This window comes from Ciconia boyciana, chromosome 1, assembly GCF_034638445.1.
Source record: "Ciconia boyciana chromosome 1, ASM3463844v1, whole genome shotgun sequence".
Lineage (NCBI taxonomy): Eukaryota > Metazoa > Chordata > Aves > Ciconiiformes > Ciconiidae > Ciconia > Ciconia boyciana.
The window spans coordinates 62239009-62256267 of record NC_132934.1 but is presented as its reverse complement, the minus strand read 5'-3'; the positions used below and the strand labels follow the sequence as shown (position 1 = coordinate 62256267).

Below are 17259 nucleotides of genomic sequence, written 5' to 3'. Positions count from 1 at the left end.
TGTAGAATTTTTCTTTTTGAATTTTGATACCTTTTAATTTTACAATAATTATTCTTGAAAATGTTCTTTTCTTTAATGTGACTTGAAAGCAGTAAAGATTGGACTTTTTCAAACTAGATTTACTAAGTGTTTCTTAGCTATTGTCCAGAGGATACAAATCCCAGACATAATACCTACATCAGCAATCTGTTCCACATTTCTATAATATCTAGAAAGGTACAGAGGCAAAATTTATGTTCTCTCCAAATGCCGTAGCCTTGAGTTAACTTCACTTTCCCAACAAAGAAGTTATCTTTGAGCCATAAAGACACTCATTCATTAGGTGTACAGACCAGAGTTTATTATTGCTGAACTCATTTCCACTGTAAAAACTTTGGAGCATTAAGACAAAAGGTGGTAGAAAGCTGTGTGATTTCCTTAATTCTTTCTTTTCCACTGTAAAAGGAAGACCATAAGGTAAATGAAGAGAACAAAGGGTATTTGTATGTGTGGGTGCTATTTAGCAGCAAGGATTTTAAATGTATGTTTTTCATTATTATTTTATTACTTTAAGAAATGGCTGTGGTTTTGAGCATTATGTCCAAGTTGATCTTCTAGAAGAGAAAATTAATTCTAGCCATACTAAAATTTGTCCTCTTTTTCTTTCTCTTAAGGTATTCACTACTCTGTCCGTGACTAAGCGTTCTGGTGAAAATACCCTTCAGGCTGGATGCTGAGGTTAAAGACCCCCATTCTTGTTATTGCCAGAGACTGACTTTCATCGCAGTGTCTGACTTGTGCAGCAGAAGAAAGGTTTGGGGAGAAGTCGTCCTCGGTCATCTGCAGAAATGTGTAGATCTTGACCAGAGCGTTCCCTCGTGCTAAGGAGAAGAGCACTGTCGGAGTTGGTCACTTGCGGTGATTGGCTGGCAATTAGCAACGCAATGGGAATATTGACTATCGAGCTGTTGCTTAGCAGGGCATTTAACGAATGCTTTCATGAAATCATAGCCTGAAGCCTGCATTGTCTGGTGGGCAGTGATGGAAGAACTGCTAGCACAGCTGGGCAACAACTGTTTTGTTTTGGTTTTATTCCTCTCTAGTTTCTTACCTGAACAAAGAACTTCCAAACTCAAGAAAATTACCAGAAGTTCAGATAATTGTATAGTGCCCCTGTGTACTAGGTTATAACACAGCAATTGCAAGGTCTCCTCATGAGCATGCACTTTACCAGCTCCCATGCCTATGGAGGGGAAATGGTATCTACATATTTGATGGTGAGGAAGAAGATACGCTTGGAAAAAAGTTTAGTACCATCTAGAATAACGTATTTCTTGGCTTCCAAACTGACTCTGTTGTGACTTTTTATTTTAGAGAAACTTATCTGTGAAAACGTTGTCCTTGGTGAGAAAGGAAAATACTTTTTATTAAGGCCTTGTTATACAGAAAGGTGGGGTTTTTTCCCTGACAGTAACAACCGTGCATATAACACAGATGTGATCATCTTAGCTTTATCTTGCAGCTTATGTGATTATAATTAATCCAATTTGGAACTGACAGAACTCCAGTGTGGAATGAATTATACTTCTAAGAGCTCTGAACTTTATTCAATTTGAATAAATTCTTCCTTTCCAGGTGAGCTATCGTATGGTGCACCATTTCAGGTATGAATTGGCCGCTTTGAACCGCTTTGACTTTCCTTCAGATTAGTGGGCCTGTAGAATAATAATTTTTAAAAATGGCCGAAGAACCCCCCCAAAAAAACAAATAAGCAAACACCTCCAAAAACCAATTGTGAAAAATCTTCTATGTAGATATGGCCTAAAAGCTGTATTTAGTTCCCCGTATGCTTTGTTTTATATTTAATTAAGAAAACAATACTTTGAAAGCAGAGGTTTCCATGGAAAATAACAAATGGACTTTCTTGAATATTCCTCCTGTGTTGGATAAACTGCATACATATTTATCAAGAAATGGTAAAAATGTCTCTTTGTAATGGAAATGAATGTGCTTTTTGATCTGTTTTTTTCATTTCCCTCTGTTTTAGCAGCAAGGTTCAGATTACTTTTATTAAATGGTTCTTGGGAGTTTAGTAGTGTGATGTGAATAGGGGGTAAATTCTCTAGCCCTCTGGGCAAAGCGCCTTATACCTAAATTTCAACCCAATAACAAATTCATGTATTTCTACTGAGATTTCTAGAATAGTGTTGTAAGTTATTTTTATAAACTCATACGTAACTGAAGGATTTTTAAATATTTGGTATCAAGGATGTCTGTGGTGGTATTTTTCTGGCCAGTTTATTAAATAAATGGAATATTTGCACAAACAGATGCTCATTTTGATGCCTCTTCCAAGCAAAGAAACCGGGTGACAGCAAGACAATGGTTTTTTTTTTAAAGGCCAGAAGAGGGCACCTTGATAAACCCAGCTATGATTTGTTTCAATCTTTTGGATTTTGAAGGTAGGTATTTCCCTGAGAAACAGGGTTTGGGGCTATTTTATGTGCATTTTTTTGCATATTAAACATATGAGAAAGACATACTTAAAAATAAGGAATGAATTGGGAAACCAACCTTCCTCTGTTTGCACTAGCTGCCATCTATATAACTTCTGAAAACCCAGGACTACAGGTTCCTGAGCCATTCGGCAGTGTAGCTGTTCATATTTAAGCACGTGCATAGCAGCATTATTTTCCAACAAGTATGTAAGGAAGTCAGATCCTGGAGTGTAGGGAATAAAGACATGTATGAGCTTGGCTTTGCAAGATTGGAGCCGCATGTATCTGTTCCTGTGGGTCATGTCATCATTAATAATGTGCATTTTCACCCTAGTGACTTCACAATTCAGTAGCTGTTTGTTTTAATTACTTTTATTTTTACTTTAAAACTGGGAGACTTTTTTTTGTAGGGCTTTTTCTTTTCTTTCTCTAGAAGGAAAACATTTTCTGGTGTGTATTTCTGTGTCATCTGTGTGTGATGATAGAGATATATGATAATATGACATAAGGATGTATTAAATGCCAAAGCAAAGTATTTAATGTTTATATCAAATTAAACATACATTTGGTAATGCATGCTTTGGAAGGATATACTAGAAAATGTAGTAAGTTAAATGGTATTTATATTCAGCTCATATTCATTAGTTATTAACATTTTTTTGGCACTCTTACCAGAGTGTAAGTGAGAATCATCTTAAGGTATTATAGATAAAAATGCAGACAGCGAATTTCACCACTTCAACAGGGAATTAGTAGAGTTCACTGACAGCTCCAAGAATTACTCTACTTTTTTTTTTTTAAGCTTCCCCACCCCAGCTGATCATTCCCCTTTTTACCCCTCTTCCCTTGGTGTGAGTTGTTGGCACAAACCCAACTTTCCTGTAAATCTTGTATTCAAACTTGCATTCTGCCTTCCCTTTTTCAAGACCTGCTGCCTGCCCGGAGTCCCAGCGCAGGAGGCGCTCTCATTGTAGAGCCATCCGATGGGGCAGGACCAGTTTCAGACAAGGTGGATCTCCTGAAGATGTCATGGGCGCTGGAGGTTTCAGGGTAGGGTAGGGGTCTTGCTGTGCCTTGCGGGAAGACCTTGCACTCGTAAAGCCTGCTAGTGATCGTGTCTCTGGCTGTGCCACTGCGGCACGTCCCTTGCTCTGCGATGCTGCATGGCAGCTGGTGGATGACTGTAGGAGAAGAGCCATGGCTGCATGCTGCTGGTGCACGCCGTGCCAATGCAAGAGTGCGAAGAAGGGGCCAGATGGATGAGTCTTTTATGTAAGACTTGATAGACTCCTTTCAGGTCAAAATATGGTATAAATGTTTGTGGTAAAATGGCAGGTCTGCCGAGAGTGAAGTTTCAGGAGCCCTTTCTCTTTGAAAAGTGGCTTTTCTGATTGCTCAGTTGTCCTCTGTGTGGGATGGTGTCAGACTGCTTTCTTGCCAAGACATATTTGGCCTCCAAAGATAAATGAAACCTATAAAAAACAGAAAAGAAGGCACCAAGGGATCTTCCACACCGCTAGCCTCCCTTCTGCATGCGCACAACGGCAAAAGGGTCCTGAAAGGTTTCCGTGTTGGTCTGGGGGCTGCCGGCAGGGAGGTGGGAGTGGAGCAGGGGCTTGGGCATTTGTCAGAGAGGGTGGGAGGGCATTGTGTGGGGCTGTGGTGCGGGGTGGGAAGGGAGAAGGCACCGTGCAGGCAGCAGCTGCCATGTCTGTGAGGGGAGTAACAGAGGGCTTGGGGGGTGGGGGAGACCACCGAGCTTGGGAAATGCAGGAGCATCTCTGCAGTGACGGGCTGCCTTTTGGCTGGGCCCGTCCTGCGGGGCTTGTGGGAGCCTGCGGATCTGAACCACGTGTTTTGCAAGGCTGGGATGTTGTGACTGAACCCAAAGGTGGCTCCAGAAAGTGCTTGTTGCCGAAGGGCGGGGGAAGGTGCTGGGTGCGCTCACCGGGACGCTCCTTTCCCTCCCCACGCTGGGTGGAAGCTGCCCTTTCGGGGGCTTTATTCTGAGGGACTGTGAGGCCTTGGGCCCAGGCGTCTCGGAGGCGGCACAGGCAGATGACTGACCCCGAGGACTTGCCGCCGGTGCCCAGAGGAAGGGATGCATCCGTCGAGGCAAGATGCCCATGACCTGCTAATCCACCATCTCATCCCAGTGAAAGGCATGGCCCGTGGGCTCCCAGGCCTCGCTCAGCCCCATGTGGCGAGGGTCCGGCTCGCCCATAGGGTCACCCTGCCGCAGAAACCACATGCCGAGGGCTGCAGGACGCTGAGGTGGGCGAGTGGCACCTCAGCGGGGGAGCAGCTGCCCCTCCTGCAGGGGCCCGGGGAGTCACCGCGTCCTGGGGCTCGTTCCCCCCGCCGCATGGTCCCTGTTTCCATCCCTCTCGCTCTGCTCCCACGCTCCAGCCAGAGCTCTGCTGGGTTGTTAGGGTTTTTTTTTCTTTTTATGTTTGGGAAAAATTACATGTTTGTTTTCCTTTTATTTGCCAAATGCTCCTGACTTGTGTTCTGTTGGGCAGAATTTGACTTGACACGTACGATTTCTTTTTCATTCAATTGCCCTTTTTATCTCTCTTTCTCTGAAACCTTCCTAGTTACAGACTTGTCTGAGGGAGTTCTCCCACAGCAGTTTTACCTCTTAAAATTAGAAACTAAGCTGACACACAGGGGGATACATATTAGGACAGAGAGGGAAGGCCTTCCTTCCCCTCGCAAAGCTGCGTGACTGGCCTTGCTGAGGACCACCAGTGACTCCTCACCTGCCCCACCGTGTTGGCTGACCGTCAGGTGCCTGCAAGCGATTGCTTTCTGCCAGGGAGGCCATGCTGTGGCCAGACCCCTCCATGCAGCATCTTCTGCTGCTGAGCCCATCCTCTGCTGCAGCCGGCCACTGCAGGCCCGGACAAGTGTCCATCCCCGTCTTTACACTTTAACAGGCGCTGAGCTGGGCACACAGTGACAAATCTGCTGCTTAAAAACAGCTGCTTCTTTCTTTTGTATATACTTGTTTCAGCGAGCACTTCTTTTCTTGAAAACAGGTTTTTCTCTAGGTTAGGCACAGAGTAAATTGAGCTCTGCTCGTTGCTTGCTTTCAAAAACAAATGGTAACAGCCTAAAGATCTGCTTTCCCTTTTAATGTAAATTGACAGGCAATACCACCCGCGATGAGAACTGCAAGTGTGCCATGTGATGTGACATGCGGCAAACAAAAGCAGTGACTTGCATTGGGGTTTGACCAAGTTGGTCTTCCTGCTCTGAGGCTTCTGCGCCGTCATATGCCTGTGGTTGTGGGATGGGGCAACTCAAGGTCTCTCCAGGCAAATTTTCCCTTGGGTGGCACTTCGGGGTCCCTACATCATGGAAGGAAGATCCCGGAGAAACTGTGTGACATAAGAGAACGCTGTTTACTGTTGTAGTGTAACCACCTCTTGCGAGGAGGCTGGTTATCCCGACACCACCAGCATAGTTGAAAATCAAAGCACATGAGTTTTAGTAACTTCCCCTGCCGGGCACGGGGGCCGTGATGGAGCCGTGTGTGGCAGAGGGCACGGCAGGTCAGCGCCGCGGTGGCAGTGGCCGGAGGGATGCAGAGAGCCTTGCACCATCCTTGTTTGTGTTTTTCTTGGCTCTGCCAGCACTGTTTCTCCCTTAGCTGTACAGCTGCTAAAAATAACCACCTTAAATTAATGGCTTATGTTTGCATTAAACTGTTAAACTTGCATTGGTCACTCCAACACCGCACAATGAAACTGCTGCTCATTGCATGTTTATAGCTTAAATGAGATTCCTCGAGGTTTCTTTTTGGTAGCTGAAGTCAGATGGGTAATACCGATTGCACAAGTGTTTGCTTTTCCTTAGGGCAGCATTTTCTCTAATTAAAAAGAACCTCAACTTAGCTGAGCTGGATTTCACAGCTTACGAATCACGAGCGTTGTGTGTCTCCCAGAGCTCTGGCAGGAGTTACGGATCTGGATGCCTTAAAGTGAGGCTGGCACCTGCCCCTCAGGGGCTCAATCCGCTCCTGGCCCGGCCCCCCGAGGCTGCCGGGGGGACGGGGGGCTCAGCGCTTCGCAAGGGGCAAGAGATGGTTGTTGATCACGTGGGCTGAAAGTCCCTATTTCTACATCTTGTTTCTGCGCTCCCCAGTGGCACGTGTCAAACTGAGGGGGGAAATGTGGGGTTTGGTTCAAAATGTTTGCTTCCAGCAGCAGGCTTTAATTCCCTCCTGTCCTGGAGCTGTCATTTCCCCCGCTTCATCACTAGCTTCTCATTTGGATGGGCTGAGCAACAGCCATCGTAGTTGTATCCCAAGTACATGCCATGTCCTGGCGGCTTGACCCAGCGCGCTGGAGCATTTGTGGAGGCTGGGCCAGGAACCCGCGGTGCCCTTGGCCAGCACGCTGGCCTCGCTTGCCTCCACCTCTCCGTCCCCTGGTCCGCGCAGGCTGCGTCACGTCTCCTGTGTGCAGCAGGAAGCTCCCCTTGAAGGGACGTGTTGGAGCAGGGTCAGCTCAGGAAGGGTAGCAAGGTGCCAGTGTGTGACATGAGACATGCTCCCTGAGGGCTTCAATGCCAGACTTGTGCGTTATTTCTGGAGGATGTTTGGTGGGCAGAACCTGTCCTGGGGCTGGCATGGGTGAAGGCAGCCTCTCAGGGCTACCTTGGCAGATAACCTCACCTCAGGACCACTCTGAGCAGCTCTTACTGCATAGCCAGAGGAGGAAACGAAGCAGAGATGCTGCTAACCCCATTAGATGTGTTATTTTAATCAGTCTGAGAGATGGGTATCAGCCTATCTTTATTTCTCCACTATCTGAGGTACAATGTTAAAACAATGGAAAACATATGTGAGCCACGGCTTTGTGCTCAGACAGCTATTGGGCTCAGTTTAATGCCTTGGGTCAATTAAAGCACAGTTGTTAGGCTGGGACACTAGATGGGAAATACATCGGGGTGTGTGCATGCATGCCTTTCAACTTAGGAAGATAAAAATGAAAAATGCATGTCAAAGCAAGAGCTAGACTCTTGAGTAGTCTGGGGACGTGTACATGAACCATCAGCTGGGTATGCTCTGAAGTACCTTTGAAGGTAAAGTCATGGTGGAAATCAAAGTAACCTGAAAAGAAAACTGGTGGGGAAGTTGCCATAAAGCACCTTAAAGTGATGTCTCTGTTTTAGACATGCTGCCTCCTACAAATTAGAAGAAAAGAGATGCACTCAGGAAATGTGAGATGAGATGCTACTGATTTTCTTAGAACAAGAGGAACGGTACCAACTCCTATTTAAATCTTGCAGAGCTTTAAAACTCTGTGTTGATACATATTTACTTTTGCTTTAATCTGCTTCTCACTTCCCTCCCTTTGTTTCTTTACCAAGTTCTTGCTGGTTTAGATTTGTCTTGGAGAGTTCTCCTAGCACATGATTTTAGCAGTCCTAAAATCATAAAACTTGAGGGAAAGGGAAACAAGGAGCAATGAGTCACCATTTCTCACCATACGAGAGCTACAGCTAAAGCAGTCGAGGAAGGCTGAGGGTTTTTCTGCATTACACGTAAATAAATGGAAGTCACTGCCACAGGATGTTACAGTCTAAAAATACACCTATGTTGAAAAAGAGATTGTCTGCACGCAGGGTGGGAGGTTAGTAAAATGATGATCTGGCTGTAGCTTACGGTGCAGGATGCCTGTTGTGGTTTAGCCCCAGTCAGCAATTCAGTACCACACAGCCGCTCGCTCACCCTCCCCCTGGCTGGGATGGGGGAGAGAATCAGAAGAACAAAAGTAAGAAAACTCATGGGTTGAGATAAGAAAAGTTTAATAATTGGAACAACAACAACAACAACAAAAATTGTAATGAGAAGGAAAACAACAAGAGAGCGAGAGAGGAACAAAACCCAGGAAAAAACAAGTGATGCAACCACTCACCACCCGCCAAACGATGCCAAGCCAGTCCCTGAGCAGTGGTTGCTGCCCCCCAGCCAACTCCCCCCAGTTTCTATACTGAGCATGACGCCATATGGTATGGAATAGCCCTTTGGCCAGTCTGGGTCAGCTGTCCTGGCTGTGCCCCCTCCCAGCTTCTTGTGCACCTGGCAGAGCACGGGAAGCTGAAAAGTCCTTGACTAGCGTAAACATTACGTAGCAACAACTAAAACACCAGTGTGTTATCAACATTATTCTCATCCTAAATCCAAAACACAGCACTATACCACCTACTGGGAAGAAAATTAACTCTATCCCAGCCGAAACCAGGACAATGCCCTTAAACAACTGAGAGCTGGAAGCTTGGGTGCACGGAGAACCTACAGGAAGCATCACTCTGTATATTCAATGTGGGTTTTTTATACAACCTTTAACTAATCATCTTCTCTGGGTAAACAGGGTATCACATTAAAAGGACCTATGGCATAGGCTCTTCATGCCTAGTATTCCCCTCCTTGGGGTTTGGTTTGTTCAAGCCTCCCAAAACAGATTTATAATTCCTTGGTCTTTTTCAGGCTCAAACTTTTCATGCCTCAAAGCTTTCCCCCACAAGTTCTGCCATGCTCTCTGCCCTGGGGATGAGTTGGAGGGAAGGCGATGTGGCGGCTGAACCACAAAGGTTTCTACTTGTGCCTGTTCCCCACAGACACCTGCAATCCGCTCACTTGCTGTCCTTCAAATGGCATCTTCACTTTCCACTTCCTAGCGTCAGCATTGAACTTCCCGAGTTGGGGCATTGCCATGGGAGAGCCCACCTTTCAGCTTGTCTCAACTGAGCCAAAAGCATGTCTTTTAGATTCTCAATGAGCAGCCCAAAGTAATAAGGGATGAATTTAAACTAACCCTGTGCAAATCATATTGAAATTTAATTAAATATCCTCCCAGGATGTTTTTAATAGTTGAATTAAATTGGTTTAAATGGCATCTTTCATCCAATCTCTGCAATATGCAATACTTACAAGGCGTCTCTTGCTTTTTCTTTTAAGTATAAAATGAGGCATTTTTGAGTGAAGTGTTTGAGTTTACAAAAGATTTGCTCCCTATGAGAGTTATTGTTAGCCCTGCAGTTTATGCGCAAGGTGTTTTGTTTCCATTTTGGAGTCGTTCTGGTTCGGCGCAGATGTTGCGAGGTGCATTTGTACTGTCGCTAGAGAGTATTCGGTTCTCCTCCAGCAGCGCCGTGAGCTGAATCGACGGCTCTGGCATGCAAAAATGGCATTATCCAGCCTAAGATGTTTCAGCCAAGAGAGCTGTAATGCTGCCTCTACATGTGGATGCTCTTGTACGTGGCTGCCAGGGAGTCCCTGTGTGTCTGCCCTGGTTGTCGCCATCAACCACCATGGACCCAGAAGGATTATAGTAAGTGTCTCTGGAGGGTGATTTGTACTCGAAACCGCAAGCTCACTTACCTGCTGAGCTCACTGCTGACATGCTTTTCTGGTGAAAGGGGATCTCCCCAGCTGGCCTTGTGTTCACCTGTTATGCAGTCTGGTGGGTTTTCTTTTCAGTCCTCCTCCCCTTCTTTCTGAAGATTATTCCCGAAAGAGGAAAAAGCCCCACCAAAACAAAAAAGAGAAATAAGTTAAGAATCAAACCCATGAAAAATACAAATTGTTAATGGGGAGCTGTGTTCTGCTCTCCTTTTCCCTCCCCAGGTCCCCAGGTCAACTCTCTGAGGACTGAAATGGCTCACCAAGCAGCCAGATGAGCAGCAGAGGGAGTGATGGAGTGGGAGCAGATGAGAGTAGGGTCAACCCTTTTGGTGACAGAACTAATCTAACAGATCAGCTCAGTCCATTTCACCTCGAGGAGGGCAAAATTCAGTGCCTGATACCTGGTGGAGTGGGAGCTTTCTTCTTGAATTGCCCTTGTGCACCCCCTTGTAATTTTAGTTTTAAGGGAGAGTTACTCTGTCTTCCAGTTCATAGTGGTTTGGAAGCAAACTATTTAACCTGAACATTATTACCAAGCTCTTTGCAGGTCCCAGGATAGTGTGGGTGGGCTACTTAGAGCCAGAATGACCGTGTCTCCATGGCCTGATGGCTCAGTAGCTGGTTTGTTTGAAAGCTCTTCCACACAAGCTTCTTGACTCCATAAGGTGTGAGTCTCTAAATCTCCACTGCTCTAAAATAAAAACCAAATAGGATATCTCTACTGCTTGCGATTAAGGCCCCATCTGTAATCAGCACATCTACTGTAGAGCAGAGGTTCTCCTTCTTGAGTGTTTGTTTCCTACCACTCAACCAAGGGACAGGTGGTAGTTTTCTTGCTGACTTAGAGTTAAGGAGATGGTGGCCCTGCCCCACAGCTTCAAAGAGATGGTGGTAGTGTTCACAGGTGGGGCTGGCCATCTCTGTTCTGGGACACCAGGCTGCAGGGCAGGCAACCACAACAGCAACTCAGTCACTGCAGAAATTCTGTGGATGTTGCAGATTTGTGGAGAGTTGTTGGAATTTTCAGCAGCTTGTTTCCTCATTATTTCTTCTCATACTCACTGTTGAGCCTAAAATCCCACAGATACAGTCTTTTGGTAGCATTTGACCCTTTCTTTGTGGTGGGTGGAAGTGTAGAGATTTGTGGATTAGTGCTCAAGGGGATAGAGACAGAGGAGACGTATCTTGCCCTTGAAGATCTTTGTTGTTAGATTTTAAATAAAATTTTATCTGAATTTTACATGACGTGGGAGTTTGGCACAGAGAACCAGCTTTATCCACCCGATCCACACCCATTCGTAATCACCAAACGTGACAGCAAATACTCAGAGGACAATGTCATTTAGTAGAACGTCATACTGAGACTCTCAAATTTTCTAGTGCACGACTGCTTTTTCTTTCAATGGCACCAGTGGTATAAAACTTACACAGTCGGGAAAGGGCTTCTCTCACGCTGAGGTGAGTCAGAAGTGGAAGCCATTTAAACACAATGCAGATTTTTGTATCATTTTTGTTACGATTCCAGTGTCAGCCAAGACCCAAGTTGGCTTGGCATAAGACAGTACCAGTAGCAGTCCAAATTTCTAGGTCATCCTGTGCTCTCTGCACAATTTGGAAACTGCAGATGCAAGCATCTAAGACAGATGAGATGTCTTGCTGTCTGGAGATACTGGTATCTTTCCACAGGTTATAGCAAAAGCCACCACTACCACTTAAGATAAACACCTGCCTTTTAAATGGCTAAAGACAAGACAAATCCCACCCCAGCGGATGCAAAGCCTTGGCAGAACTGACTGCTCTGGACTGTGATACAATGATACGTACTTCAGTGGAGGCAGGTTTCTGTGCTCTGAGTGGAGATGAGCCATCTCCATGGATCAGTTACTTAATCCTGTTAATATAAATAGAGAATTTTTGTTGCGATGGCACCAACCTCATTCCAGCTGGCAGTAAAAGCTGTCACTGGTGGGCAGATAAGCCAAGTTAGGAACGGCTACAGGAATTGATTTACCTCTCATGTAAGGCAAAATTGTATGTCACAACAGAGCATCATGCAGAAATACCCAGCTCCCTCTAAATTACACCTGCTTCTCAGCCTGGGCAGCGTGTTCAGCCAGCATGGCTACACCACTGCTACCACCCACGTCTGAGGCTCTCAAAGCTAACTTCAGTACCTCCGCTTGGTGCTTCACTGTGCTGTGTTGTTTCAGAGCACAGGTGGAGCTGGAAGAGAGGAAGGCTGCTGTGTGCTGCAAATAGGAAAACCACATCCTCAATCAGGCAAATCAACATATTGATTTTGCTCTCAGCTACATCAGATGGGGGATCTGACTCTTGCCCAGTCCTGCCCTGTAGTCAGTACCCAAGGCTGACCCTACTTTGATTTCTTCCAGCCTTTCTTTCAAAACTTGTCTTTGTAGGATTGTTAGTTTGTTGTTGCTAGTAAGAGCCAATCTTTTCTTTTAACGGACTTTAAAGACCAAACAGTCTAAGCTCATATGACTTGTTAAAGTCATAGACAACAAGCATAAAATTGTACACAGCCACCGAAAAAGCATGAGACTGTACTTGCCAGTCTGTGCAATTCAACATGCATTTTAAATCATGTCTATTAATAGCCAACTTGTTTACAGAAAACAGAGCAGTAGAGCAGTTTATAACTTTAATAAAACTTTACAGAAACTTTTTTTGGCTTTTTCTTACCTTTCTTTTAACAAGCTACTCTAGGAGCACAGCAGAGCTGTCATTATTAACTTGGCCTGAAAATTGCTGAAAATCACCCACAGTACCCAATTCTCTGGTATATTTTTTGGTGTGTTTCCTACAAGAAATCACCAGTTTAGTACAAGTCCAGAGCATTCCTGGTTATGCAGCTTGGCATACAGACAAAGCATTCTGGGAGTACACAGACATTGGCTACCAAAGGCAGCACCCCACAGGCAGCATCCTCCTCTCCCTCCAGGAGCTATGTGGAATTAGAGCTTCATTTGCTTTCGCATGTGGAATTAGAGCTTTGGTTACAAAATCTATGAAATAATTCTGTTTGAGTGTTAACTTAGCAGAATGAAATCTTGTTTTACGGAGGATATATTTGTATCTGTTTTAAACAATGCCACTTTTTCAAAAGACAAAAAATAGCATTACTATTCAAACGTGGAAAATGACATTATTATTCGCAGTGGAAAATGTCATTGCTGTGCTGATAGCTGTTGACAGGTACTTGTCGTGGTTGTGTGCTGTGATGTGCTAATTATTCTGAAGTTCAATCAGATGGCATTTTGTGTTTTCATTTCAACTGTAAAAACACAGTATTTGTGACATGTTGACAAGCACGTGTTAATTGCTCCATGGATATCTTCCAAGCTCATGTGTTTTCCACTTACTTTGTGAAGAAAGATGTGTAATTAGCTCCAAGGCTACAGGGTATGTTGCTTATTATTGTATTTTCACTTCCTCTGCAGTGGCAAATACAGAATGGTGACAAATATGAAAGCCCATCTTTGATGCTGAATGCTACCTCAACCGGATTGCAAAGGTGGAGAATTCTGGCTGATTTTGCAACCAAAGTCATGAACCACCCATGGTGAGACCCTGTCCTCCTTCTCAACTTCTCTCTGCCTCACTTCCCATTGCAGGTCTAGAGTCAAAACAAAAGGATCCAAATTAATTAGACATCAAAAAGGTCACCTAATATGTATCTGGGGACAGACTTTATAATTTGTACTGCTCCGGATTATATCTGTTGTCTTCTTTGCTTATTTCTTTGTGACTGTGTTTGTTCATCTCATCAGTGTCAGGATTATGGTGTTCAGTGATGAAACAAGCCAAATGTTAAGCAAATTAATTGGGCAGGTGTAACTAGAAATAGAGTTAGGCCGTCTCTAAGTCAAACATGGTGTTTCCCTGAACTCAGTGGAGCCGGGGTCTAAATACCACAGCTATTGACTCTTGCAGGTACAAAATGCACATCCATGTTTAGATACTGAATCTTGACTCTAGAAGGAGATCAGGATAGATGTTTTCTCAACAATATGTGAGCTGCTAGTCTGCAGCTGTACAGGCCTGGACTCAGTGACTGAGGAACTGCCTTCTCATCCTGCCTCTTATGGACCTGCCCAGTATTGTAAAGCATGGTAATGAGGCAATTAACAGAAGACTGAACTCAATGTGAAAGTTATTTACAGTAATTCCAGTTTTCACTGGCACTGAAAGCTGCCATGTTGAATCCTAGCAAGGAGAGCTTTGCATAAATGTGCTAAGCAGAGAGAGATTCAGGAGGAAAAAAATCAAGATTACTTACCCTTCTTCCCTTAGAAGGATATTCTTCAGTTGCTCCTACAAATCAGGCAGAAGAAAAGGGCCTTTGGGTGCACGTATGCATTAAGTTGGCATCAATCAGGATTCATTACATGCAATTGTACAGAAATGATAATTGTGACAGTTGGTTTTTTTCCAAAATGCATTATATAGATTGTTTTAAAGACAGATACTTAAATCTCTTTCCTCAGTTAGAAAATAGTTTAAGTGTAAATTAGGTTAAGTTTTTGTTTGCTGCTTGGTTAGCAGAGCCCCTAAGCCAGCCCTCCAGACCCAGGAGTATTCAGACTCACAGGCACATGAGACCAGCCCCAAAGCTACCGCTCTGCAGCCTGTCTTGGTTTTGTCCTTTCAGAAACTGTCTAGATTGGAAGCGTCCATGTCCCTTGCAAAGTGATTCATACTTGTTGAGAACCTATGTATGTGACAGGGAGAAATGGTGGGAGCTGGTAGTAAAAATCATTGTCATGGTCTTTCCTACTGGATCTGGAAGAACCATGTATGTGGTTATGACTAAAAAAACTTCCTTCTGCTCTGCTTTCTGGTACTGTCATCCCCCGCTGGCTTGGTTAGCTGCTCTCTGGGTTCAACCTGCCTGTCCCTCGCGATGGTACATCAACATGTTCCATCACAAGTTTAACCATACCTGTTTGAAAGGGAGACTGGTTAGGTATGGCTATGTGAAGGTGGGTGCAGGAGCTTGCCTTGTGTTTCTTCTGTGGCGTTCAGTGATAGAACATTAACAATTTTAGGGCAATTTTAATGTTGAAGGACAGTTCTGCCTCATTAATTCTCGCTATATTTAGAATTCAGAACAGCCAAAATGTCTGAAGGACCAATCAATCAAGCTGTTCTCTTCTCCTTCTTCCCCTTTAACCTTATAGTTCCCTGCCTTTCCTTGGCTAAACCTCTTATGCTCCAAGCAAGCTGGGAAGCAAAGCAGGGGCTCATCTGAAAGGGACAAACTTTGTGCCTAAATTTCAGTATGCCTTCCCTGAAACTTGAGCTGGGGGAGGAAAGAATCTGCCACTCGAAAGGGAGGAAAGGATCTGCCATTTGAGTTACAAGCTTATGCGACTTCACAAAGAGCTTGCCAGGAGCCTTCAGTGAAGAGTATGCAGCCAAGGTTTAATATTTATAGCCTAAATAAAAGTACAGGGGAAATAATGTAATGAAAAACACAGCAAAGAAGAAATCAGACATATTTCTCCTCTTTGTTGCTTTGCTGGTGCAAGGACCAGCCACTGTGGTATGAGAGATATTCTCATCTGAGACTTCCGCTTTTCTTTTGAAATGACCACAAAGTTATTCTGTTCTGCTTTTCTGCCTCCTAATGCTATTTCTTTAAAAATAGCTTTTCTCCTCATAAGACTAAGTCAAATGGTTTTGATATGTAGGCTCTTACTCTGATACTTGAGGGAAAATGCATTCATTTGTTTTCATACACTGATATATTGGCAGCGATCACATGGATATACAAGCTATTCCCTGCTTCCCCCTGCACTGTGACAATTTTTGAGTATAATAGCTAGTGAAATGAGTATCTTGTGGTAGAATTAGGAAACACAAAAATAATTACCAGTACAATTGCCATGTCTCTCATGTGGCATGTGCAGTTTAATGCCTTTAGCTTGTTCAAAGCTGTAATATAGTCTTAGTTCCCTGTATTGTGCATTTGCCTGTATTTATTAGCCAAACAAGAAAGTAACTCTTGTCATCTGTACACAAGAATGATGTTTGCCTTTACCCTTCCCGCCAGGTTGATAGAAGGGAGACAGTTCGGGAGTTGTGGACTTTTGTGTGTCTCTATTTTACATTACGTTTGTTTATTCCTATAAGCTTGTGGATGTCTAGTGTCCTTCTTCTGAGCAGCGCTATGCACAAAAACAGACAGGCAAAGGCGCTGAAGTTTCTTTACACTCATACGCACACACACACAGAGCCAGAGCAGGCAAACAAGCTTGAAATTAACCAAATTTTATCTCCAGTGTGCTGCAAGAGAAGAAAATACTACTGCTGTGTCAGAGCACTTGGAGGAAGCTGCCATACTCCAGAGATGGGGGGACCACAGATACAGATAAATTGAAGTTTGCATTGCTACAGCCTGTACTATACCTGTTCTGCATATGAATGGAAAGCTTGAGTCCCTGCACTTATCATTTTGGCACCCTTCCTGCATTTAAATACTACTTTGTCTCAAGCCTTTCAGCTTTTTAAAATACAGTGATTGCTGTTCTCCAAATGGCTAAGGAATACGGAGGAGAGATGCCTCTTTCAACCAGTTCTTGTGTCAGTGTTTTGAGGCTGTACTGGCATAGGCACTGATAAATATTTGCTCTTTCAAAAGTGGTCTGGCTGGTTATGGACTTGCCCTCCTCCTTGCTGGGGTGTTTAAGAAGGAGTCAGTGAATCACCCTGCTCCTCCATGGTGGTCTCTGGTCTTTGTGGTTACGACCTGGCCTGGCTGCCTTTGTGTTATGAGGATTCAGCAGTCCAGTGATGCAGTGGGTGCTCACCAGCCCTGAAAACCATCACGTCTCCTATGAATGACTCCTACCAACCATCCAATATGCAAGCTGGCTCTTTCGAAAAACTGAAGGTACAGGCATTACCAATATTGTTACCCATAGTAAATTGATAATATTTGGTCTGTGGGTTTTATTGAAAGGGAAATAACCTATACAGTTGGTCCTTGGCCTATACACAGTTCACTGGAAATACTTCTGATGTGCCAAATCTGGCATATTTGAGTGATATTCTGCCCCACAAATAATTGTTCTGTAGCAACTCAGGGTAGTTACATATGTATGCTCATAAGATTTACAGTATTTCCCTCCAGAACATTAGGAGACCTATCATAGTTGTAGTAAAGGCTGGAATATTTTCCTTCCTCATAAATATTTAAATTGTTTGCTTAATGGATGCAGTACTAGTAGATGCATCAGCTTACTTTTATCTATATTGTGTTAACTCAGGCTTAACGGAAAAGGTCCTCATTGACTTGGGTCTGGAAAACAACATTTTCTAGGCAAAGTAATGCGAGGTCCA

The 17259-nt window shown here is 44.2% G+C and overlaps 1 protein-coding gene across 7 annotated transcripts in view; it reads left to right on the top strand.

Moving 5' to 3' along the window:
• TXNRD1 (thioredoxin reductase 1) overlaps window positions 1–1812 on the top strand; it is a 54745-nt gene extending 52933 nt beyond the window's left edge. For all 7 annotated transcript variants that reach the window (XM_072871136.1, XM_072871126.1, XM_072871161.1 and 4 more), the window contains one exon: window positions 654–1812. In XM_072871136.1, coding sequence (XP_072727237.1) covers window positions 654–716 — 63 coding nt within the window. In that variant the 3' untranslated portion in view covers window positions 717–1812. The remainder of the gene's footprint in view (window positions 1–653) is intronic.
• The last annotated feature ends 15447 nt before the right edge of the window (window positions 1813–17259 follow it).